Raw genomic sequence first — 23,950 nt, 5'->3', positions numbered from 1 at the left:
TACCAAATAACTTATAAGTTCAAAAGTTAATTGCTGACGATTACTCTGTTTGGGGGACGTAGAAGTTTTTTTTTTCCGGCGCACCCGGCTTACTTTGCCTGAATTTGTTTCCTGTTACTTTTCCTCTACACTGGGTACCACTGGCAGGGAGGCGAATTCTCCCACGAGAACGAGGCGACATGGCAATGTCATGCGCATTTGGTTCGAGTAGGATGCACTTGCAATGCAGATACATTGAAATTTATGGCGAACAAGGGGGAGGTTTCTCCTTGATATTTACAACTCGTGGATGAGTTTCTTGGCTTAAAGATGCTCCATATGCCAAGATATTGATTTCTACTGAGATTGTCTTGTTCGTAGCTTGCTATTAGGCATCGATTGCGCCGGATACGTGGCTAATTTCCCGGTGGAGTGTTGATGTTGCTGCGTGCTGTTGTACAACTCCCTACTACGGTTCGCATGATACAGGAAACTGGTTGATCTACGCATAAACAGGAGCCTTATGATCGTAATTTGTGTGCGTGGACCCGCAACTACGTCGCAGAAACATCTGGAGTTTGTGAATATAACCCAAGATCAACAAAATGAGTAAGTTAGTCTGTGAATGTTCACTTATCATGTCGATCGGTGCTATGAGCTTATTGTTGAAAACATCCACTCTACATGAAAAGGTGACTTTGTGATTAGAATTCAGAAGGCGGAAGAATTCGCAAGTGCGCTTTTATGTGTTGTTAACATTAGTATTTCAGCATCATATCAAGCTTATCTCTTCGTCTATTGTTTGAGGCCTCGAGTTGGCTGAAGCTAACGTAACGATTTGAGCAAATACGTAACTTTGTTTTCTCGTGTTCAAAGGTGTCAAAATTTCTTGGTCAATAAGAAAATGCCTGAAATTCTACTCAAAATATTATGGCAGCTCTTGTGTTAATCCTTTGGTAGTGGCAAAATAAATTGATAAATTTGCCAAGCTAGACACATTTTGTTTGCGTTTCGCACCACTTGGTTGATGAAATCATTGTAAACAGCCATCTTACTAATGTGCTTAAATAATGTGTCCGAAAGGTCCACGTGAACATTGCCGGATATCGCGAACTGAAACCTTTCAACTCGGTTTTGATGTTCTCAATATAAGAAAGCTACTTTCTTCCTTCTTCCCTCTTCTGCTACCCTCGTTTGTTTTCTGCCTTTTCAGGAATCAAGTTGGTAAATGCATGAACATGTCGAAATTGTCTATCGATTCGATTGGAACTTTGTAGAATTTTTCGTGTCGCTTTTGACTTTAATTGTTTTTGCTATATTCATCGCAGCTGATAAAATTACCTTGAGGATTTGATTTCAGATAGCACGGATGACGTTCTGTTAAATTCCCACCTCTTGTTTCTAACTTCTTGTTTTTGAGCGAGGGAAGCTTTTAAATGGCCTTTCATGACTTAAGTATTGGTGATGAAAATATGAAATCAACTGTTCATCTTGTGTTAAATTAATATTGTTTTTAGGAATAATCCTCCAAAGGAATTTCCTTTCACTTTTTAGTGTACTTATAATCTGCTAGACATGTATTTGGTGACATCATACCCCTTGAATTCATATACAAGTGTAAATGTCTGAGAAGTGCTTTCTTACCTAGTAAGTGATTACTAATATTATTCCCCTAATTACATGTAGTAGAAAACCATTTCAGTCACTGGCTAACTGACAAGAATTGGTTTAATTCAATATTTGTCTGGCATAAATTATGGATGCTTTTCCAAATTATTGTGGTTTTCTTGCCTGAGACTATGCTCAATTAGCACATCACATTAATTTTTGTTTAACAGAGCTACACTCATTTCACAACACAACACAATATTACAACATTGGTTTAGCCTTCACATTTTTCTGGCATGAAATCTAATCATTGATGTGATGTGTTGTTCATAATCAGTCACCAGACAGTATATATAGCTTTGAGTCAATCACTGACTTTTGTCTGGCATTTTTGTCATTCAACGGCAGTCAGTGTGCCAAAGGGCATGAGTTACATAGTTATTTCTGTTGGCTGCTCAGCATTTCTTGTAGTTCCACTTTGATATCAACCTGAATGCAGAAGCTCTCTGTGCAACCTGCTCTTGTAAGTAACTTTCTTTCTTAAGCCTTCCATGCACTGGCTGATTTTTTCTGTGGGAAGTAGAACTTTTTCATTAGAATAAAATCAAAGAAAAAATTAATGTCAGTGTTGACCAGTCTCAGTGGCTTATCCATCTGAAAATTAAGAGAGAAAGATGTGTTGACCAGTCTCAGTGGCAGAGATTCAAACCTTCGTTAAATGAAGTTTCTTGTTTCAGCCCTGCATGCCTTGGTTCTCATCTGAGAATTGAGAAAGCAAAATGTGGTCTTTATTTTACCAGTCGTAGTGGCGAATCCAGACCTTCATGAAATGAAGTATCTTGGTGTCTCATCCTTGCAGGCCTCAGTTTCCATCTAAAAATAAGGGAAGGGGACCAGCCCAGGGGTTTCATTCAGGGTCGGGCACCAAGTAAAGTGACCATCTGTGGACACAACTTTACATTTGACATCTCAACCAACTTTGTCAATAAAAAGGCCTTATCCAAGTTAACTAACCTGCCCAGGTGCACCAACCTCTTGTTCACCTGTTCAAAATCTTAATAATAATGAAACCCTTGTCAGCCCCATTGGCATTCACCACTGAGTCCACCAGATAGCTGCACAGTAAATAATCTTTTTGTCAGGACTACAGTGTTAGCCCTCTAGTAGTTCAAAGTTAATAATATTAATCTAAAATGGTGGCCCTCTGAACAAAGTACAGTCATGTAGCACTGTCAGAGTTTGCCCAAAAAGCTCTCAACTTGTCATACACACCACAAATTTTCATGTGATTCGTGCTAATTGACAATTAGTTCTGAGGATGTCTGTTATCATTACAAATTGTATGTATACACAGATTTCTTTGCATGATTGTATTTGCAAAATTAAATAAAACGGTTTCTATTGCTATGTTCAGAAGTCAGTGATTTTATATAAATGTATACACATAGAGGTCAAGCAATTCAGCTTTACCTCGATACGATATGTACATTTATTACACCCGTTTTGAAATCACTGGTAATCCTTGCAATCTGATTGGCTCTCAACAATGCGATTTATTCCCAAATTGCACCTTTTTTGCTCTAAATCACATCCTTTCTTTAGAGCATCAAACTGGAAATGAAGTAACAAAAATAGAATATTAATATTGACAATAAAACAGGTGTAATAAAGTGGTAATTGAACTTTGTGTCATGCAATCTTGGTCTGAAATCATACTTGTGATTTCAAATCAAACTTGCGCTGCACGCTCGTTCGATTTTTGAAATCACGAGTATGATTTCAGACTAAATTGCACTCCATTCAGTTCAATTACCATTATAAAATGTTTCATCCCCGTCATACATGTATCTCGCTTCGTTTGTTTATATGACTGTTCCATAAATAATCATGGCACAGAAAGCAAAATGTTGTGCTTTCGTTCCAAGTGCATCGCCAAGTTTGGGGTGTTTCCCGATTTAGAACTCACACTCTTAGAGCAAATTTTGCAAGTTGTATTACAGAGTCCTAAAGTGTGATGTCTCAGATATTTGAATTGTTGAAATTATGGGATTTGTTAGTGTAAGAGAATGATGAAAAATGCCTACTTGCCAAAAATCAGCATCTTATTGCAATTTGGGGGTGAGATATTAGCTGTTATGCCCCGATGACTCTATACAAATCCTTCTAATTTTGTCTCTGTTCTTAACATTGGAACCGTGCCAAATTTAACTAACTAGTACTAATTATCTTTGTGCTAAATATTTATGGTTTACCAACATGAGGACACTCGAATGTGTCAATTTTAACTTGTGCTAATTTTGTTTGTTCTAAAGTATGGATTTACCTACATGGGACAATCAAATTGAATGTGTCAAATTTAACAAGTACTGATTATGTTTGTGCTAAATTATGGATTTACCTACATGAGGACACTTGAATGTGTCAAATTTAACTAGTGCTAATTATGTTTGTGCTAAATATTTATGGATTTACCTACATGAGGACACTTGAATGTGTCAAATTTAACTAGTGCTAATTATGTTTGTGCTAAATATATATGGAATTACCTACATGAGGACACTTGAATGTGTCAAATTTGACTAGTGCTAATTATGTTTGTGTTAATTTATTGATTTACCTTCATGTAACACCTGCATGTATGCACTGGTGCTTTATTGTTATGACTTGGTTTGTATTTGATTACCACAGCAGTTAATAAACCAATGTGTCTTTAATTATGTTCATCCAGTATTGCAATTGATTTTTGAAATTGTTTTTAATTAAAAGTTGCAGTTGAAGTGTTAACTTGGTACATGTATATAGCTAATTAGGGGAAATTTATTATTTTTGTTTAGCCCTGCATATGATACAGTGTATCTACTTAGTAGTTCAAAGCATTTTACATGTTACTTAAATGTAAATAAATCATATAAAGAATGAGATGTTACACAATGTACTTCTGTCAAAGATATTTTATAAAACTAAAATTAACACTTACTGACCATTTCATTGTACATAGTTAGCAAAGATCTCTTGTATGGAATAAACCTTATCAGTTTTACATATCATGGTAACTGTACATGTATTCTTATTTTACTGTTTGTAGAAGATTGAATTATTTATTTTTTGAGGGGGGGACTTACTGTAACTGTTGATTTGGAAGAATTGATTATTTTTATACATGTACATGTACTCTGTATACATTAGTTAAGTTTACATAAGAAAATTTTGTAATCAGGGTCACTTATTAATTAATTTGCCAATAAAGCTGAAAGAACCTTTATTGAAAGCCCTGAATGACCAATCTAGATCCTCAGGCTCAGAAATGTGGGACCCTCTCCTTCCATTGCTCTTTTTCATTACTTTTTTGTTACTGAATTTTTGCTTACAACTGTTTTTACAGAACATGTACACTGGGAGGTTTTTTTTTTTTGGGGGGGGGAGGGGTAGAGGGAACGGTGTGACTCCCTTCCAACAGTCAAGCTCCAGGCAACCCCCCCCCCCCCCCCCCCAACCAGCCTCTTTCAACCTGAGACATTTTTGGTCTTGAAGGGTGAAATTCATGATTTCAGCTGGACATGCATGGCTGTCATTAGTTCATCAACCAGCAACTGCATTAAAGATACATGTACATGTAGCCAGCCGTTATGGGAGCAACCACAGTGATGATGGCCGTCTACAGTGTACTTAGAGTTTTAAAATGACATAAAAGAGTGGGAGACTTTCTTTTTCATGAGTGGCTAATTTGCTTGAACAGAACTGCCTTCCCCAAAGTGTAATTTATGACTGAGTGTAACCCTGTTGTACTTGTCATTCCATGGCAACTGGATTTTTATTTTCCATATTTTCTTTTCTTTTTTTCACCTGTTATTTACACAGCTGCAATTGAATCAAATCTCAAATTCTATTTAAAGCCACCAAGTAGATCCAGCATGCTTATGATAATTGCATGGAACTTTGTATCTCTTGCCAAGAGTTTCCATTGATTGGTAATGACCTGATTGTTTCTTTTTGTGGCTTGGGGGACATTTCTCAGAGGTCCCATCAACACATTGCAGGGTTGTAGCAAAGAAATTTGTCTGCCGGTTAGCTGAGAAATTGAGCCGGCTAAAGAACGCGCGAAGTGCCTTCTGCCGTCGGCGTAGCCGACGGAGGGGTAGGTATGGGAGGGGGTCGCCCCCTCCCATTGGGGGGGGTCTGGGGGGCCTCCCCAGGAAATTTTGAAAATTTTAATTCAATTTAGTGCACTCTGGTGAAATCTAGGGGCTCTTTTATGCAAAAAGAAACAACCATTAAAGAGAAGGTCAGCTGTGGTGCCGCAGTTTGAAACGTGTGGTACAGAGATTCACCCTGAATTTATTCAAAATTTTCTCCCTCGCTTTGACGTTTCCATATTTCCTTCGTGTGGTTTTCGTTGTTTGGCGTTCCTTGAACGCTCTACCAGGTCTGTTCACTGTGCCCCTAAGGAGAATGACAGACCTGGCTTCTGAGCAGACAGTGCTTTGTTTTACTTCAGTTCGTCAAGCTATGCTGTTTTCTTAATTCTCGTTTTGGTGAGCTCACCAGATCTTGAATAGTTCTTTATTTAAACACGGTAAAATCCATCAGGAGTAGAAAAATTAGAAATAACCTAACTCTCCTAAACAAAATTCAAAACCTAACTACAACTAATCTAATCTAACTAAAACCCGTTTTTCATGAATGCCGTGTATACTCTAACATTAAAAATGAAAATACGTGCGTAAGATTTTCAACATTTACTTAACATTAAAGTAATGAGAACGAAAGCTACATCGCTTTCCATTCGTTCCGAAAAGATAAGTGCTTTTAAGTTTGCACTAGAATATCAGAAAATCGATTCTTATAAAAGCTTAGAACAGCAAACAAAAGAGCTGTCCACTCGGCCGTTCAGCTGTTCATCCAGTTTCGCGGGTTCGTTCACTCGGTTTCTCGTTCGTTCGTTTTCGCCCCTCGAGCACTCGGCAGACTGTTTACGTTGCTGGTTTGTTTAGTTGTTCCTCCGTTTGCCCAGTTCTTCTTGCTATTCATGAGCATAAACATGTATTAAAACATTACGAAGAAGTTCCTTCGTGTTCTTTTTCTCTGTCATGCTACAGAGAAAGACTTCTTCTTTCTCCAATCTGACACAAATACCTGGTAACAAACTCGTTCCCAATCTTTCGCAACGCCTTGAATGCGGGGGCTACCAAGCTTCGTGTTGACAAGATGGCGGACGCAGAAAACGGAGAGAGGACACGGTAAACAAGTTCTCAAAACAAGACTTTATTTCAATTACTTTATGGCATCGATACTAAAGGTAGTCAGGAGTTTATTCAACCTTTTCACTTAAAATATGTTATTCTAAATCGAACAATTGCTTGTGGGTAACTAAAGAACTGTTCATTGGCCTTTTAACCGAGTGCTTGCCACCCAAAATTCAGCCGGCGATGACCTCTTTTCCAGCCGGCGAATTTCGCCGGCAGCCGGCGCTTAGCGACAACCCTGACATTGGGCCTAAAAAAAAATGTTATATGCAGTGTACATGTTCATGTGCTGTTTGTGTGTATAGTATTTGTATGGTGTCTTGTGATAAGGCATTTTTTGTTTCATTCAGTTAGTTACTAAGCTAAAGGCAAGGCTTATTTTATGCTTTAGGCTTTTCCTCTGAAATTGATGAAGATTATGAGAAAACAAGACATCACATTGTGACAAAATATGACAGAGTAAGTTCTCTTCATGTTTGTGTACATGCATAGCCATATGTACAGTGTAAAACATTCTCAGTTGATCACAAGTTTTCATCTTTCTTTGCCATTCAAGGCAGTACTTGTTCGTGAAATGTAATAATTATTGCCTTGTGTTTAGATACCATGCATGATCTGTTGCTTACACCGTACCTCCTAAATGTTAATAATGAATTTGTGATTTTGTATTTTAAGGGATACGATGAGAATGCTGAGATTGATGACTGGGAGGATGCAAACTTTTTTGTTTACAAAGTGACTGATAGATATGGATTTCTCCAGTAAGTGCATGTACACGTGCACTCGGTACTTTCAACCTTTTTTACATTTTTTGCATTCAATATCTGACAACCTGGCTCACCCACTACACAATAAATTGATACAAAACAAAGCAAATTTAATAATTTGCAATTTTCTCCTTTAAGCTCTAGAGTTTGGTGAGAGTTTTCATAAATTGGATGTACATGTATTTTGAATTACAGTCAAACCTCCCTTTACGACCACCTCTCATTAATGATCACTTTTCAAAAATACCAAAAGTTTTCAAGTCAAATCACTATAGATGGAATCTCTCGTAGTCGACCACCTCTCGTAAGCGACCACCTCTTGTAAGCGACCACTTTTAGAGATGACTGTTTAAAATTTTCAATTGTTTTTAACTTCCCGTAGGCGGCCACTTGACACACAATCTGCTGTATCTCTCACGGGCAGAAATTGATAACATACCCAAGCACTATAGTGTACACTGAAATAAATTTTAATCAGGTTGAATCCATTGTAGGAAAGAAACTCTCTTATCTTGTAAATAGCATGCATGACCGGTGATGACTCTCTCAACCTTGTATTACTCAACAGAAAAATTGTGGTGGTAAGGAACATCAACTGGATCATGTAACAAACAAACAAACAAACGCGAAAGTTGTAGATGTTTTGCACTTGAAATGTAACATTGCAAAAATGCCGTTAACTGTTTGCTCTGTTTGCTCCTAAATCAGGCAGTCTAAGAAAACCACCTCCCGTAAGTGACCACATATCCTTGACATTAGGGGTGGTCGCCTACTGGAGGTTCAACTGTACTGGTATTATTCATGTGCTGGTACAGTGTATGATGAAGGTTTCATTCATGAAAGAAGCTTTGATATGTTGTTAGGGTTATTTTCGGTTGCTTTTTGCCCCAAGAAAAGTTTGAATCTATTTGTCTGTACTCACATTGTACTATTTCAATAGGATTATTAGAATTATTAGGATTGTAATTTAACTTACGACTTGGAGCAAGTTTGCTCCCTGGTGGCATTGCGTGGTGTTAGCTTTTATTGGCGTATAGTTTGGGCACTGGTGGCACCTTAGCATTTGGGTGTTTGTTGTTGCATTACTGTTTAGGCCTGGTTCAGGTCCATGGGCAGTTGCGTGGCCAGCGGTATTCTCTTGCGGTTTAGGCGTGCTCCTTTGCTGTGCTTGGAATTTTTACTCTACTTAGCATTTTTTGTGGCGTGGTTGGTTTATTGCATTTTGTAGGGCTTTCCTTTCCCTCCCTTCCCTCCCGGTAGTATAAGTTTGTTATTGTTTGGGATTGGTGTTAGGGTTGGGTAAGGGTTAGGGTTAGTTCTATGTCTTATTTACTTATTATTTTTCCACTTCTAGTCTCAGTGTGATGGGTGCTAGGGTTGGGGCTGGGTTTCGGGCGGAGCTTGTAGCTGGATTGTGGGTAGGGCAAGCTTATGGGGTGTTCTACCTACCTGGGTTAGGGTTGGCGTTACCAGCCCCCTGGCTCCAGGGCACCCAACCTCCATTTGCGTCATAGGCGTTAATGCCCCATTTATTTGTTTGTTTGTTTTTTTTTTTTTTTCAGCAAAAACCAGCTAAATGAAGACCGAGATGACAAGGTAAATCTGTTTACTGGGTTGTTTTAGTTTCCAGTTCATGTACATATATATGAAGCTTGAGTTAGCAGTTACATCTATGTATTCTGTGCATTTGCTGTGATTCCACCAGAGCACTGTAATATGGTCAGGGTGCAAAGAAAGTCAGCTTTACAGCTTGTCCTTTGGGCAAGCTGTGGCTAGCATGTACTAGCCCGAAAGTCATTTTAACTAGCCTGAAAAAAAAAATCACAAGACGCTAAAGTAGTATTAATTTATTCACCAATTAGATAACTATTAATTACAGGACTAGTTAATTAGTTAGATGCTTTATTAATAATTGATATTCCACCATAATTTAACGAAACCTTTAATTAACGGTAAAAGTTGGCCTGGTAAGAAACTTAACACATTGGCACAATGATTAACTCTGAATTTTTGGTTGTGAATGCCTTTGTCGTTCTTTCGTTATAAATGTCAACTGGTAATTAAATGATGGAGTAAAGAATTAAGGTGAAACAAGCAGGAAGAAGTTCCAAAAAACTTGCAATTGTTTTTCCTAAACACAATATAACACATCTAACTGACTAGTTAACCTCTAATTTCTACATGTAAATTAACTAGAAGCTGTATTCCTAGCTGTTCAAAGTCTCATTACATTTTGTAATCATTAGAGCATACATGAGCCAGATACTAAAAAAAAAGGTCTCATGAAGAAACAAGTGATGAATATGTGTGAATCTCAGCACATGTAACATGTGGATGACTAACATACATCTTGCAATTTGGAATTAATCAAGTGTATACAATATGCGAGCCAGCGAGGCATGCGAGGCAGACTTGCAAGGCATGTGAGGCATGAACAACCCCAACATACATGTAAACTGCTAACCGTTAAGCTAACCGGGGAGCTATTTAACCTAACCTTAGTACTATTTAGGTTAACCGGAGTGCTCTTCAGGCTAACCGGAGTGTTTTTTTGGCTAACCTGAGTGCCTCACACGCATGCCTCGCTGCCTCGCAGATTGTGCATCCCCAATTAATCTATGCACATCTTCTGAGAAAAACTAGTTTGAAACTAAACAAATTCCCACTAGACACGCTAACGCAACAACGAGGAAAGCTGCCGACAACAGCGCAGTCAGAACTTGATCGAACATTTTGCTGCCAGAAAATGTCTTCAACTGAAAGAAGCACTTCTATTAACTGAAAAGTTCACTGCTGATCATAACTTTTTGCATAAAACTTGATATCTTTCATCATATTTTTGCTTCTCATACAAAAGTATTACATCAAGTAGATTGGTTTTCTGAAAAAAAGTTTGGCTTCACGCGAAGCGCAAAGTGCCATGTCACGCATCAGTGCTGTCATAAACAAAATTATGCAAATTTCTGGCGAAATGAACATTTTTAGATCTTGACAGCTTTGATAAAGGTTTCAAAGGAAACAAAATTGTTTCATTTTCGCAATTTACATCTGATAGTTTATGGGAAAGCAACAGGACGTGATCGATAAATTATCATCAACTGTTTACTACATACCGTGTAGAATTTATTGAAATGCACGTGACAATGCAAAAACCATGAACGAAACTGAATTTACCTGAGCACAGGATCAAAGCCTTTTTGGTATGTTCATTGAATAATGAAGCATAATAAATACAGACAACTAGCTTTCTTCGAAATAATTCTTATTTAGCAAGAGTAACTCATATTTCAAATTATTTTTGCTTGAAAATTGCGTGGACAAGACTAAGAAGGAAAAATGTAACGCATTTAGATATGTCAGGCATGAAATGTACATGTAATGCAATACTTTTTTCAAAAGATTTCCCTTTGTGAGATCAGCTGGAAAAACGGCTTTCGGTTCACATAAATCTACCTCGAAGTTAAAAAAAGTATGTCTTACAGTAATTTTTTAATTTTAATTCCCAAAAAACTTCACTTGCCCGTCGGGCAAGTGATGGTCAGAAGCCCGATCGCAAAATCCACTAGCCCCGGGCTATCGGACACGACTTTCTTTGCACGCTGCATGGTCCTCTATAAGGCCTGTTCAGTGACAGAGGGAGGAATAAAACGGGGGAATAAAAAGCTTTGTTTTTGCATGGCAAGCCTCCGCCAGACGCGAATTCAGTGCGAAGCTTACCGTGCAAAAACAAAGCTTTTTATTCTCCTGAGACTCAACATGGCTGCAGTGTGATAAAGGTCTATGGTCTCTATTTCTTGTTTCTTGAGCATGGCAAAATGGCTCATATATACATGTATGTTTTACCGTGGCCGCTAAGCCAATCAAATCCTTGGAATTGCATTATACAGTACAATGATCCACTTTTTAATAATAATGATTATTACTTAGCTCAGCTTGAAAATTGCATGATAATAACAAAAATTTTTATTATTGTACATGTACATGTACATGTAGTTAAAAGTTTTACATTATTTTATTTCTTGATCAAACAGCTTCTGACTTTAGAGAGGGAGAGGATTCAGAAGTGGGTAAAGATGACTAAGAACTGGGACAAATATATACGTGGAGAGAAGGTAATATAAAAATTTTTTCATTCAATTTTTTACCTTGCATAAACCACAAGCCCTTGGTGAGCAAAGAAGCTACATGTACAGCTTCCAATGACGAGTCTTCCTCCAGCAGATGAAAATTAATTTATTGTACGTTGGACAACGTGTGCATTAAATAAGAGTAACACGTTTGATACTGCTTGATCCATTGGATAAAATGAACCCTGAGCTTTAAATAACAACAATTATAATATACACTGTCTGTATATAAGCAATGTCTGTTTACTGAAACCCAGTTTAGCTCTGTCCTAACACAATGTGCTGTTTGTGGTAATCATTATGTGGCAATGTCATAGTTCCATGTTAAGTGGGGGAAGGGGGGAGGGGGACAAAACAAAAATGGGAAAACTTTACAAGGATTACAGCCTTCCAGGCTTTACTGTACACTCTTTGACATGAAAGGGAGGGTAGGCCCCTCCCTTAAGTGTAGCTGCTTAACACTGTACATGTTGAACTTTATAGTTTACATGTATTTCTAATGTCCATCTTTAATGCAAGGTTTGGGACCAGCTCCATCTGTCCACCTTGGAGATGTAGAGGTTGACTGTTTACATGTGTAAGAGTAAAATGTAGATGCATGCTTGTACAGTGCATTAGAACATGGAAATTTTATTATTAGTATGAACAGTATTGGGAAGTTAAATTGACCTATGTACAGAAAGAGATTCAGCCTGTAGTTTGTCAGAGCCCTTTGTTAAAGTGATTAGCTCTGACAGTTGCGCTCGTCTGACAAATACAGGTAAGCGGTGTTTGAGGCATCAGATTTACAATTTTTTAAATTATTATTTTCATTTTTTTTTTTTTTTTATGGTGGCTATCCACCTGTCCAGTGATCTCATCCCGGTACAACTACATGTAAATTTTTTGTTTTACTTTTCTATTGATGTGGTTTGTTTAGAGTCTAACCCTATGTGTACATTGTGGCAATGTAGATTAAATTGTTATTATTCTACATGTACACTGACTTAAACTAATGCAAATGTTGGGGTTCAAAGGTTGCTTTGGTTTAAAAACTTTCAAATCAGTTTCATGATTTTTATCCCCCTTTGTCTCAGATTATGGTTATGAATACTGCACAAAGGAAAATAAGAATAAAACTGGTTTCAAAAAATGTTAACCCACAAAAAGAAATTAAACCACCACACATACATATCCAAACACAAGAAACGGTAATGCTTTGAGATCACAGACAAGGTTGACTTAAAGAAGTAATAGTACTGTAGATAAAAATATATAAAGTACATGTACATGTAAATAATAACTAATAAATATAAGGTAAATAGCAGCCAGTGTACATATTAAAACCTTGTTTTCTTTTAGCTAAGAAGACGGGTCTACAAGGGAATACCAAACTCAATGAGAGGAGAGACGTGGAAGAAACTCCTTGGAGTTGATAAAATTCCAAACAAAAGTACAGTATATGAGGTAATATTTTTAACTATTTTTTGGAAATTGAATTTTAATAAATTAGTGCAATGTCATTTATAACATCATTGTTGCCTACAATACTAAGGCTAAAGTTGTTACATGTATCTGTACTTGTTTCTAGGCATGTATGACATCTATTGCATTGTAAGCTTATTTCCAGTGCCTGGGCACTATTTATCAGTTCAGGCACCAAGTAGTAAAATTGTTTTAAGTTACAAGCTTCTTCTACACCTTATTTATAATAAATAGCTTGCTGCTTTGCTTATTGTTTAGTTATTGCCATTTACTGTATGTACATTTAGGTCGACGCATTAGTACTTAGACAAAAATGTTATTGAGGTGTTGATTTGTAAGAGTTACTTTATTTTCTAGTCCATGAAAAGAATTGCCAGAACTCAGTCACCAGACATCAGGCAGATTGACCTTGATGTCAACAGAACGTACCGAGATCACATCATGTTCAGAGACCGATATGGAATCAAGTAAGTTTATTTCTTGTATCAGCAGTGAATGTTTTAATTTCTTTTTGTTGTTTAGAAATGTACAGTTTTTGATGACAACACCAACTCTAGTTCCTTTAATTTGTACAAAGCCTTTTGTTCGATCATTTGTTTGCCCCTTTAAAGCCACAGGCAATTTTTAATTATTAACTAAAGATGCAAATTTTGTAACTTCTTTGTGCACACATACTGCTCTCCATTTATTAATTTTTTTATAGTATAATAATGTGCCGTTGTTGGTTGAGCATTTTGGTTGTTTGGAAATGTGCAGTGTTTGATAATAGCAGCAACACCAGTTTCTTTAAATCGTAGACAGCTTTGTGTTCAATCATCTGTTTGCCCTTTCAAAGTTACTGGCAATTTAATTAACATGCAAATTTTGTAAATAATTTCTTTGTGCCCACTGCTCTCCGTTAAGTTCTTATAGTACATGTATGTACATAATGGGCCAGTTATTCAAACAGACATCCAACTTAGGCTGTGGCTTAAGACAATCAGTAAGCCTCTAAATCTGTCTATAAGTGGTCTATTTTTAGTAGATAAATAGTTTTCTAGACTGGGATGCAAGTCTTCTTATTACCATCAGCAGCAGACAATGTTTAGATATGATTGTTCGCATAATAACTTATTGAAAATGGCTTAGAACGGGGTTTTGTTAAACACCGTCCAAACTGCCTTTTAATAACTGACCCAATGTGTCCTAGTTGAATGAGAGGCTGTTTGTTCTTCAGAATTATGCAGTGTTTAGTTGCTTATTTGTAGACAGTCTTGTATTCAATTATTATTTAGCCCTTTAGGCTACAATACAGGGTGTGTTGCAATACAAATTTTGTAAATTCTCATGCAAATTGTTCTACATAATTATAATAATGTGTAATAATTCAACATGTCCTTGTTGGTTGAACATTCGGGTTAGTTACTTTGTACAATGTATCATGATATCTGCAGGAGACAGTAGATGAAGAACCACTCTGGATGTGCCCCTGAAATTCCTTTTTGTTAATAAAAATTATTGTACGTGTAGCTTGCCTTATGTTCAATCACCTGCTGTCCCTGTAGGCCATGACTTACATTAACATGTATTAATGTGCAAGTTTTGTAAATTCTCCATACATACATACATACATACATGCATGCATATACAGGGTACGTATGTACATCAAGATGGTTTATCTTCAGGTTATTATTTCCCTTGTTCTCTAAAACCTGTACATTTGATCACATACATGTTGTGTTGTTGCAGAAAAAAAAATGAAAAAAGAAAACTATTACTGGTTACTATTTTGCATATTAATTGGTTAATAAATTATAAACTGTAAGTAGAGAATGTTAAACAGAGCAGTCTTGTATTAAACTCAATTCATGTCTTTTTCAACTTTTAGACAACAAGCCCTGTTTCATGTTCTTGCAGCCTACTCAATGTATAATGTGGTAAGTTAAAGTTACCTAACTTCTTCACATACTCCATTGGGCAATTCCAGAAAATATCCATACCCAACAACGGACGGCTTCCATATTTTAAACCCCCCTTGCCTTCGGAAATTCCAAAATGCGGTACCCCCCCCATGCCCACAGAATTCCATAATCGTTAACCCCCCCCCCCTCCCCTTCAGAATTTCCAGGTTTTCTGGGAAGTACATTTTCGACTTAGCAACGCCTATATGAACAAACGAACATGAATTTATGCCTCCTCAGGGCTGTGATCTAGTGGTGCTAGGTGACGAGCTTTACTCTTCAGCGACAAGAAAAACCTACCGCTAGTGGCCAGGCTGTGAAAACTTCTTTTTAAGTCCGAATTTGGCTATAATAATAAACACAATTTACAGCAGTTTTACTCCTCTTTGTTTTCTTGTGCTGTTTTGACGTTTACAAAGTAGAATAGCTCAAATTCAGACAGTTAAAATCTTTCAGCCGATAAATATACCGTTGAGTCTTGTTGCGTCATGTAGTGTACATGAAATGTATCATGATCTATCGGAAGATCTATCGATGCTTGTCTTCTGCTTCCGTGGTCATACGTTCGTGGATAATTTTATTTACAAACTACAAAAGTCCTCTACAATAGCGTTTTCAAAGAACTCACTCTACACTTTCTACCCCAGAAATCCCACCTGTGGAATTCACCAGTGCCTTCGGATATCCAATTGTAAATACCCCCCCATGCCCTCAGAATTCCATAATCGTGAACCCCCCTCCCCTTCGGAAATCCTAAAAGCCGTCCGTGGTATGGTATGGATATTTTCTGGAATCGCCCATTGGCCATTGGTCACTGTTGAATTTTACAGACAGATGTAGTTGCACATTAAAGTCACTTGATAAGGTTCAGATTTTGTCCCATGTCTCCAGTTTTTGGTGTTTTATCATTTGGAATTATTCTTCAGACTTTGTATTGAAAGTGAAAAATATGAAAATGTCATGTATTTGAACTACAGATGAAGAAGTATCATTAAACGAGAAACCATACACAATTCATTTACATGTAAAATAGTTCTTTCACATAATATCAAACATGAGCATATTTCCAAACACCAAGAATTGGTTTGAAAAAACGAGGCGCAGACATGTTTTTTAAATCAACTTTGAGGTGTTTGGAAACCAGCCTTTCAAGTGTTTGTGATGTATAGCTTCTCAAACCATTAATAATCCTTGGAGAAATTCGAAGTAAAACTTCACCAAATTAACTTTTATGATAATTTACCCCACTTTTCCAAACTTCCTTCATGGTAGTGATTTCCTTCGTTTTCTCTTCATGAATAAAATTATGAATGAGTTTGAGATCCATGGTTCAAGCATATATGACATGTCAATGATATATTTTCCTCTGTTTGTTCATCTACATGTACCATGGGTATATTTCAAAGTCACAGAGTCACCGGCTCCCAATTCGCTTGATATCTCATTTGGCAGAGCGCTACACTGGTATAACAATGGGCATGGGTTGGAATCCTGTTCAAACCTGATTTTTTTCCAGTCGTTTAGTCCTACACAGTTGTGGTTTCTCATTTCTTAAACCTTTTATTGCTGTTCACCTTTAGGAGGTAGGATACTGTCAGGGCATGAGTGGGATAGCAGCTCTGCTTCTAATGTACCTCAATGAAGAGGTGAGCCTTGCCTTTACATGCATGTGTACAATATCATTATTGGGTGTAAATGTTTCAGTGTCTGGTACAGGTGCTTCTAAAATTCGAAACTTGCAATGAGTCCACCTTGTGATTGTCTAGTAACTGATTTTTATCGATGATCAATCCAACTACTAATGGCTGAATGATTGCACAAGTTATAAGCTGAAGCCACTGACACTTGCACACAGTTCAACATTTATTGCTTGCGACTGCTTTTCAACATGAGTTGAGAAGTGCATTATACCATGTTAAGAGGACCCCTCTGTAAATCACTATTTCTTGTACAGTGAAGTTGGCATTCTCATTAAAAATTAACATCATTCAAAATGTTGAAATATGGCTGTGGGCCATTCAACAGGTTGAGTTGCCTTTGAATGGGATAGATCCAGGCTCTATTCTTTTCAATATTTGACAAGTTGAATGGCAGCAGCAATTGCCAAGTGTCGTGGGCCCAACAAATCTAGAGGTTATTTAGGAGACGTTACTCAACAAAATAATGTTGAAGAATGTTGAACCATGAATATTCTGCTTTACATTGTTTTTATTCATGGCCTTGTGTAGTTGTATGCTTATAAATGTACATGTACATTAAAACAATGAATTTCCGTCTTTCTTTCCTTCTCTTAGGATGCTTTTTGGGCATTGTCGGCACTTCTCACAGACAAGAAGCATGCAATGCATGGTACGTACAAGTGCAACAAAGACGCCTGTATTATTTCTTTTTAAAGCAACTAGTTGCATGTCAGTCTGAGGTTGTTTGTTGCCAATGGTGCAGTATACATGTACATGTAAGAATAGTATTGAGCCTTTGTTCTGCCACACATAGCCACCTTGACTTGTCGTGGATTATGTGCCATACAACAGGCTCAATTTAAACCCAGTTTTAAGAAGCAGATAGCACTTTATTGGTATTTGTGCTGACGGCTAGACACAGTTGTAGGATATAAAAATGACATTGTAATGTTTAAGGAACAACCGTCAGCAGTTTTGCCTTGGGTAATCTTGTTTGTACATTTCTTTTCCAGGCTTTTTTGTACCTGGCTTTCCGAAGCTGCTTCGATTTCAAGAACACCATGATAAGATTTTGAAGAAATTGCTGTCAAGACTTTTTAAGAATTTGGTAAGTTGGTAATTTAAGTTTGGGGTGTGTTTGGTGACAGCTACTTCTGTGTAGATGTGTACTGTACCTCACCTCCATATTGTTTCTTCTTTCATTAGGAAAACGAAGGATGTCATTCTAGTCTCTACACTCTTAAGTGGTTTATGCAGTGTTTTCTTGATCGGGTAAGTGCGGTGATCTGACTTTCTTGTTTTAGCCCATGCTTGAAAGAAATTTATTGATGGAAAGCTCGCTCAGAATAATAGAGAGATCATTTAGAATTACGTTTACAGCAAACGGCATAAATGACCACATGACCATTGATGTTTATCCTTCATTTGCCACTCGCTGTTTTCAGTTTCTCGTTAAAATTGTGTACAGTCGAACCTCTTTATTACGGACACCAAGGGGACAGGGATAAGTGTCCGCGTTATAGAGGTGTCCGTTTTAGAAAGGTAGGCTTTATATGGATTTCGGTCTCTCGGGGACCAAGTGAACTGTCCGTAATAGAGAGGTGTCCGTATTATAGAGGTGTCCGTAAGGAGAGGTTCCACTGTATTCTCATCTATGTGCAGCTGTACTTTTTTTTTTTTTTTTTTTTTTTTCAAGAAAACTTATACTCGAATCTGACATCATTTTGCCATTTGCCATAAACGTGATTGTAAATCTCTCAATTATCATTTAAAGGTTTTTGTTTAAACAATCCTTGCTAGGAACATTGTTCACCATGGTCAAACTTGTCGTCAGCAGCAGTTCCTTGTGGCGCCGTGTTACGTAATTATGTGTATAAGGAGGACAATGCGCATGTGTACATGTCGTACATGTAGCTGCGTTTGTTGTTTCTTGTGCACTGAGAATTTGAGTGGTTTTTAGCTTTGTCTTCGTATGGAATGGTGTAAACCAAACCCAAAGTGCTTAAATTAAGTGCTAGTGTTTTGAATTGGTAAGGGATTTACAGTACTTCACTAGTAATCAGAATACTGACTTAACTTTATTGTATTCATCCACTGTCTGTGAATAAGAGTAAATTGGATGTGTAAATCCTCCAAGTGTTAATGTTTTTGTATCTTGTAGACTCCATTTACCTTAACACTGCGATTGTGGGACATCTTTATGCTGGAGGGAGACAGATTGCTCACTGCTATGGCTTACAACATCATGAAAATGCACAGAAGTAAGTATTCGTTTTGCTTCTGTCTGCAAACGTGAGATTTGAATTATATTTTCATCTACGTTTGAGATTGATGAGAAGTTCTAGTATTCTTGCGTTAGGGATAATTTATTTTATAGGATAGGGCTGGTGGAGTTTTGTCTGCCTAAAATCATTCCCCGCCCCACCCCCACTAGATTTCTACGCAGCCATTATTAGGGTCGCCAAACGACGCTTCTCGTCACAGTCGCTTAGATTTTCACTTGTTCCACTGGCAACTGGGTACTTCAGCGGCTGAAAGTCACATTCTTAATCATCCTCATACTCGCACTCTTATCTTAACGCCCCTAAGCGACTGTAATACTATTCAAGATCTTTTGAAATTATTTTAAAATAATTATTCAGTCCCGATGATTGTTAAAAATAATTAACCTCGTCGTTGGTAGCCCCTCTCTAGGGCAGGTAAGCGAGAATTTAACGTTGTCTTTTGTGTTGCATCGTAGAAATTTTCGTCAAGATGGGTCTTGAAGAAGTGGTCCAGTTTCTTCAAGAAAAGATGCACTCGTACCCATATGATGATGATGAAGTTGTAGATATGCTCCAAGCCACCATGTTCGAGTTAAAACGTCTGGGACTGGATACCCCTCCAGCGCCTTCGAAGGAGGAATTCCCATCACTCCCTCCGGGTGCATCACTAAAACGAGGCGTCTACCAAACTGCGTCTGCACGTGCAAGAAAAAACAAGGAAAAAGACAAAATTATCCGCGTACCCATGGACAGGCCGCCTTCGCCTGCCTCTCCAGAAATTTCTCCTCTTCGCGGAGTCCCGACTACTTTGTCTCATTCGCCTTCGGCTACTCTAAACCGGAGCGAGACCTCGATTTCGACATATCCCGGCACTCCGACGGAACACCGAAGCCAAGCATCGGTTTCGACGATTATCGAAATTCAGCGGAATCCAACTCACGGGAGGCGTAGTCCCCCGAGGTACCGAGAGGATACGAGTCATCAGCGCATTGTGCACGACGATGCTCGCTGGTTAGACCATCGGAAGAGCGATGGACATAACGTGGACGCTTTACAATACCAGCCTCCGGACAGCCGAATGGTGTTTCGCTCCGAAACCGTTCTTTCGTCAACCGACGGCTCGATTGACGGAAGCGTGCGAAGGCGAAGAGTTACCGACAGTGCGTACAACACCATGACAACGTTTCGACCAATCAACGGAGACGTGGATGCACTTGTGATGGCCTCGAAGCCTGGCGGTTCGCCCATTTGGAAACATCATGCTAAAGAACACCAGGTCACTTTAACTTTTGTTTAGTAGTGTACAGAGAAAGACAAAGGTGAAAAGCGGCGGTTGTCTTACCCCTAAAAAAGGCGGGAAAAGCTACCTATTCTCCTTTCCCCACCCCCAAAAGAGGGAGAAGCTACCAGTTAGAGTGAAAGAGGCTATAGTCAGTTTCAGGAAAAGTTAATGGAATTGAAAAGTTTCGTGGACAACAATGACCCTTTAGGCTCGCTTCGAAAAAGCTGCATATCGCGATGATGCTCTCGCTTCAAAACAATGAGAAAGGAAATTTGAGTGTAGGCCCTTTGACATTATTATGCCAAATGGCCTCGTTCCTATAGTTGTCACGCAAAAAACCTGAAAAGAAAGAGTGAACGGCGCGAATGGTGAAGTTGACTAAATCTCGGGCTAGATGCCGTTGATAATAGATGAGGGGGTCGAATGTCTTTCCGGCGTCGTTTTCACGAGGCCGCTACGCGTTTCACGTTTGCCTTATTGTAATAAAGAAAGAAATTGTATTTAGTAGTTTTAAATTAATGTTGAATATTCAACTCTCGTTCTTATATCTTAAATGGTAAAGAGACGCTTTACGTTGAACATAGAGTTTTTAGCCTTAAGTGTCTCATCTTACAGGACAAGGTGAACTTGTCATGTTACACGCTTAATATGTGGCATTAAATTTTATAGTGTACGATATGAATTAAAGTTAGGATTTATCAGAAATATATATTCAAGTGATTACAATGATTTTTAGCAAGATGGTAAACTAGGCAATTTGGCGCATGTTGCATTTCGTTCTACTGAAAAATGTTAGTTTACGTAGCTTAGTAAGGATAATAACGCTTAGCACACTAAATTAATGACCTGGGACTACAATGCTTAAAAATTTCATTCTAGGAAGAAATTTATGATTAAAATTACACTCTATAGGAGTTGATTTTTTGTTATTATTATTTTGTTTACTCTTCTTTGATTGTACCATCCTTATGCTAGGAAGAAGAAAGGTCTAACTAATGAAGAGTTTTTAACTGGGAATGTTCAAAATCAATCGTGCACTTTGAACAAGGCTTAAGGGCTTGTTGAACTGTAAATTATCCAACTTGAGAATTCATGGACGCCAGTTACATTTCCAGGACAATTGTTTTCAAAATGTATCCCTTAGCTCCAGTATACTGAAAGAACTTTAAAATTGTTATTTATATTGCAACACTGGGGCGTTACGTGACACGATTGCGTGACACCAATGCCCCACACGCAGTGGTAATAGCAATGGTATATGTAGACGATTAAGTTGGCTTTTGTGCTTGATTTGAGCAAGGGCAATGATAACTGTTAATATCGTTTCCAACGTCTTGTTGTGCAGAGAGAAATATTAAATGAGCCTTAATGGTCTTAACACAGTTACTCGTTATCAGTGCAACCTAGCAAGTGTTTTTACCCAATGTTTAGAGGGTGCTGCAGTATCCAAGCTAAAATTTCTCATTCGTGCTTTCTTGCCAAACCGTCTTTCCTGTGACGATACCATCTGTCACGCGTTACTCTATACGTCACACACGGCTTGCTCCAGTGTAAGCAGGGCACGTAATGAAATCAGCTAGGTTACAAGACAAAATTTGCATTCTAAATAACCAGTTTGAATCTTGTATGACCAGAATTTCGGTAAGCTCGTACCCAGCGACATTTCACAATTAAAAAGGTCTTGTCTCTGGGTAAAGCAGAGAAACGTTGCCCGGTTAACCCATGACTTAACCCATGACTTTTAAAGGTAATTTTCGCTTTTTGACCGTCTCACTTTGGTAACAATATTAATAACAAAGCTAACTTTAACTTGTAATTTTTGGGTGAGAATGTAAGTGCCGTGACTGTCCAGTAATAGCGTAACTATTGAACAATTTTGGTGGCACATTTCAAAGCATAGGAACTGTTAGCCGACAATTTCTTTATAACCATGGAAGCATATCGTTCTGTAAGTGAAGTTTTCCAGAATTTTTGTGTTTTGTAAGATAGTTTGATGTATGCCACTTGCTGAGAAAACTCTTAGCGACTGCAGGAAACTGCGCGCTTTCACAAAACAGCACTTTTTCTATACTTAGCTAAGTAGCTAAAGGATTGCAGCATGACTAATTTCACTGTTTGGAAGGACGTACTGCACCATAGGACCTTTGAGTTTCTTGACAGACTTGAGGACGCATGCTCAGTGGCACGGTATCTTTGCACTCCTCACGTCCTGGGGCACCATAAACATTGGAAGCACGCTAGGAGACAAAAGGCAAGTGAATTACATCACGCACGTTCACTCACCGCCCAAATGACAGCTTAACTTTTTAATTACTAATCAGTTGTTCTTCGAGTCTTAGTTTTTCATCAATTACTGGCTCGGTTGTCTTCAATGCCTTTCAAAACATAGGTGTTCTTTTTGGTCTCTGTTTTGGTTTTGCATCTTTAGCAGATGTGAAGACATTGAAAACCATCGGAATTGTGTTTGCAGCAGTTGCGAAAAGAGTTGCGAGCGTAATTCCTAACATGACTGCGGTGGTCTTCCAGGTCTTTAAATTTTGAGGCGCAGCTCAAATATATATTTCTATATTGTCTCATGTGTACATCGTAATTATAGATGTACTTGATCATTCATTGTATACCTTGAGGTAGTGTAGTTTTGCATGTGACATGCTCTGTGATAGGTTCAATAACTCAAACAAAGTGTCTTAACCAATCAAAGGAAACAAACATTTGCTTTGGCCAATCAGGAGATGGCATTACGCCTATTGTGTCTTCGCAAGTTTTGCCGCGTTTGGCATTTACACGCCCTTTGCATTGGTTTTTGTTTCAGCGTCTAGTGTAGATATGTTCATCGCGTTTTTGTATTATTTGCCCATAATATATGTATTTTACCCCTGGCCAGATTAACACAGTAATTATTTTCATTTACAACTTTCTTATGAAGTCCTTTCTCTCTCTACAGAATACCAACAGGCGGAGTCTGCGCAATAGCGGCACCGGAAGCCAATCGAGTATTAGCAGCCGAAACAGTCAGTTCAGTCTACAGAATGTCACGTGGGAGGCGTCTAAGACCAATCTTTACGGCATCACAGAGCTGTGAGCCAAACCATACCCTAGATTGGTGAGGAATGAAACAACGTTACAACGTGACAAGAGAATGGCTTCAATGTAAGGGACCCTAGATCCCCGAAGAACTATTTCGGTTGGAGCATGCCCGAACAAGAATGTCGATAGCGCGAATCTTACCGCGCAACCGGATGGAGGTTCACCGGAACTCTGAAGTCTTCTGTCTGGAACCCAACAACATTGTCAATCCCAGGGTCACGATGCACCCATTTTTTGTGTCTAGGACCATGCAATATTGGGGTTGGCAGCCCCTATATGTCCATTTAAGAACGCGGTAGAACCACTTTTTTAAGAAGCCAATGGACAAATTGAAGATGGGTTTTTATTAATCTCGTCAAGCCGCAACAGTCTTTATTTGAAGGATATAAAATGCTTTACCTGGGAAGAAGCTCTCTCCTTGGAAACAAGAATATGTTCCTCGACATCTTCACTTGCGTCCAGTATCTATGTATGGCAAGGTAGAGGGAAGCCATGGAGAGGCCAAGAGGA

The 23,950-nt window shown here is 38.2% G+C and overlaps 2 protein-coding genes across 3 annotated transcripts in view; one reads left to right on the top strand and one right to left on the bottom strand.

The window, feature by feature from the left end:
- LOC146467872 (uncharacterized) overlaps positions 1 to 7,071 on the bottom strand; it is a 44,994-nt gene extending 37,923 nt beyond the window's left edge. For both annotated transcript variants that reach the window (XM_085125427.1, XM_085125428.1), the window contains exon 1: positions 6,822 to 7,071. The gene's annotated coding sequence lies outside the window, so the exon portion shown is untranslated. The remainder of the gene's footprint in view (positions 1 to 6,821) is intronic.
- LOC146467871 (USP6 N-terminal-like protein) lies at positions 204 to 23,618 on the top strand. The gene is made up of 15 exons (XM_085125429.1): positions 204 to 588; positions 7,222 to 7,289; positions 7,506 to 7,591; positions 9,160 to 9,193; positions 11,629 to 11,709; positions 13,066 to 13,170; positions 13,546 to 13,655; positions 15,056 to 15,104; positions 16,709 to 16,774; positions 17,423 to 17,477; positions 17,821 to 17,915; positions 18,014 to 18,079; positions 18,969 to 19,068; positions 19,548 to 20,347; positions 23,298 to 23,618. The coding sequence occupies exons 1-15, from the start codon at positions 585 to 587 to the stop codon at positions 23,433 to 23,435; spliced, it is 1,857 nt and encodes a 618-aa protein (XP_084981555.1). The 5' UTR covers positions 204 to 584; the 3' UTR covers positions 23,436 to 23,618.
- Positions 23,619 to 23,950: the final 332 nt, after the last annotated feature.

Source organism: Pavona decussata, unplaced genomic scaffold (genome assembly GCF_977016875.1).
Source record: "Pavona decussata unplaced genomic scaffold, jaPavDecu1.1 SCAFFOLD_134, whole genome shotgun sequence".
NCBI classification, from domain to species: Eukaryota; Metazoa; Cnidaria; class Anthozoa; order Scleractinia; family Agariciidae; genus Pavona; species Pavona decussata.
This window is presented reverse-complemented; position numbering and strand designations above follow the sequence as displayed.

Coding starts and splice junctions, on each gene's coding strand:
- LOC146467871 (XM_085125429.1), top strand. Junction 7,290..7,505: donor TTGTGACAAAATATGACAGA/GTAAGTTCTCTT, acceptor TTGTATTTTAAG/GGATACGATGAGAATGCTGA. Junction 19,069..19,547: donor CATCATGAAAATGCACAGAA/GTAAGTATTCGT, acceptor GTTGCATCGTAG/AAATTTTCGTCAAGATGGGT.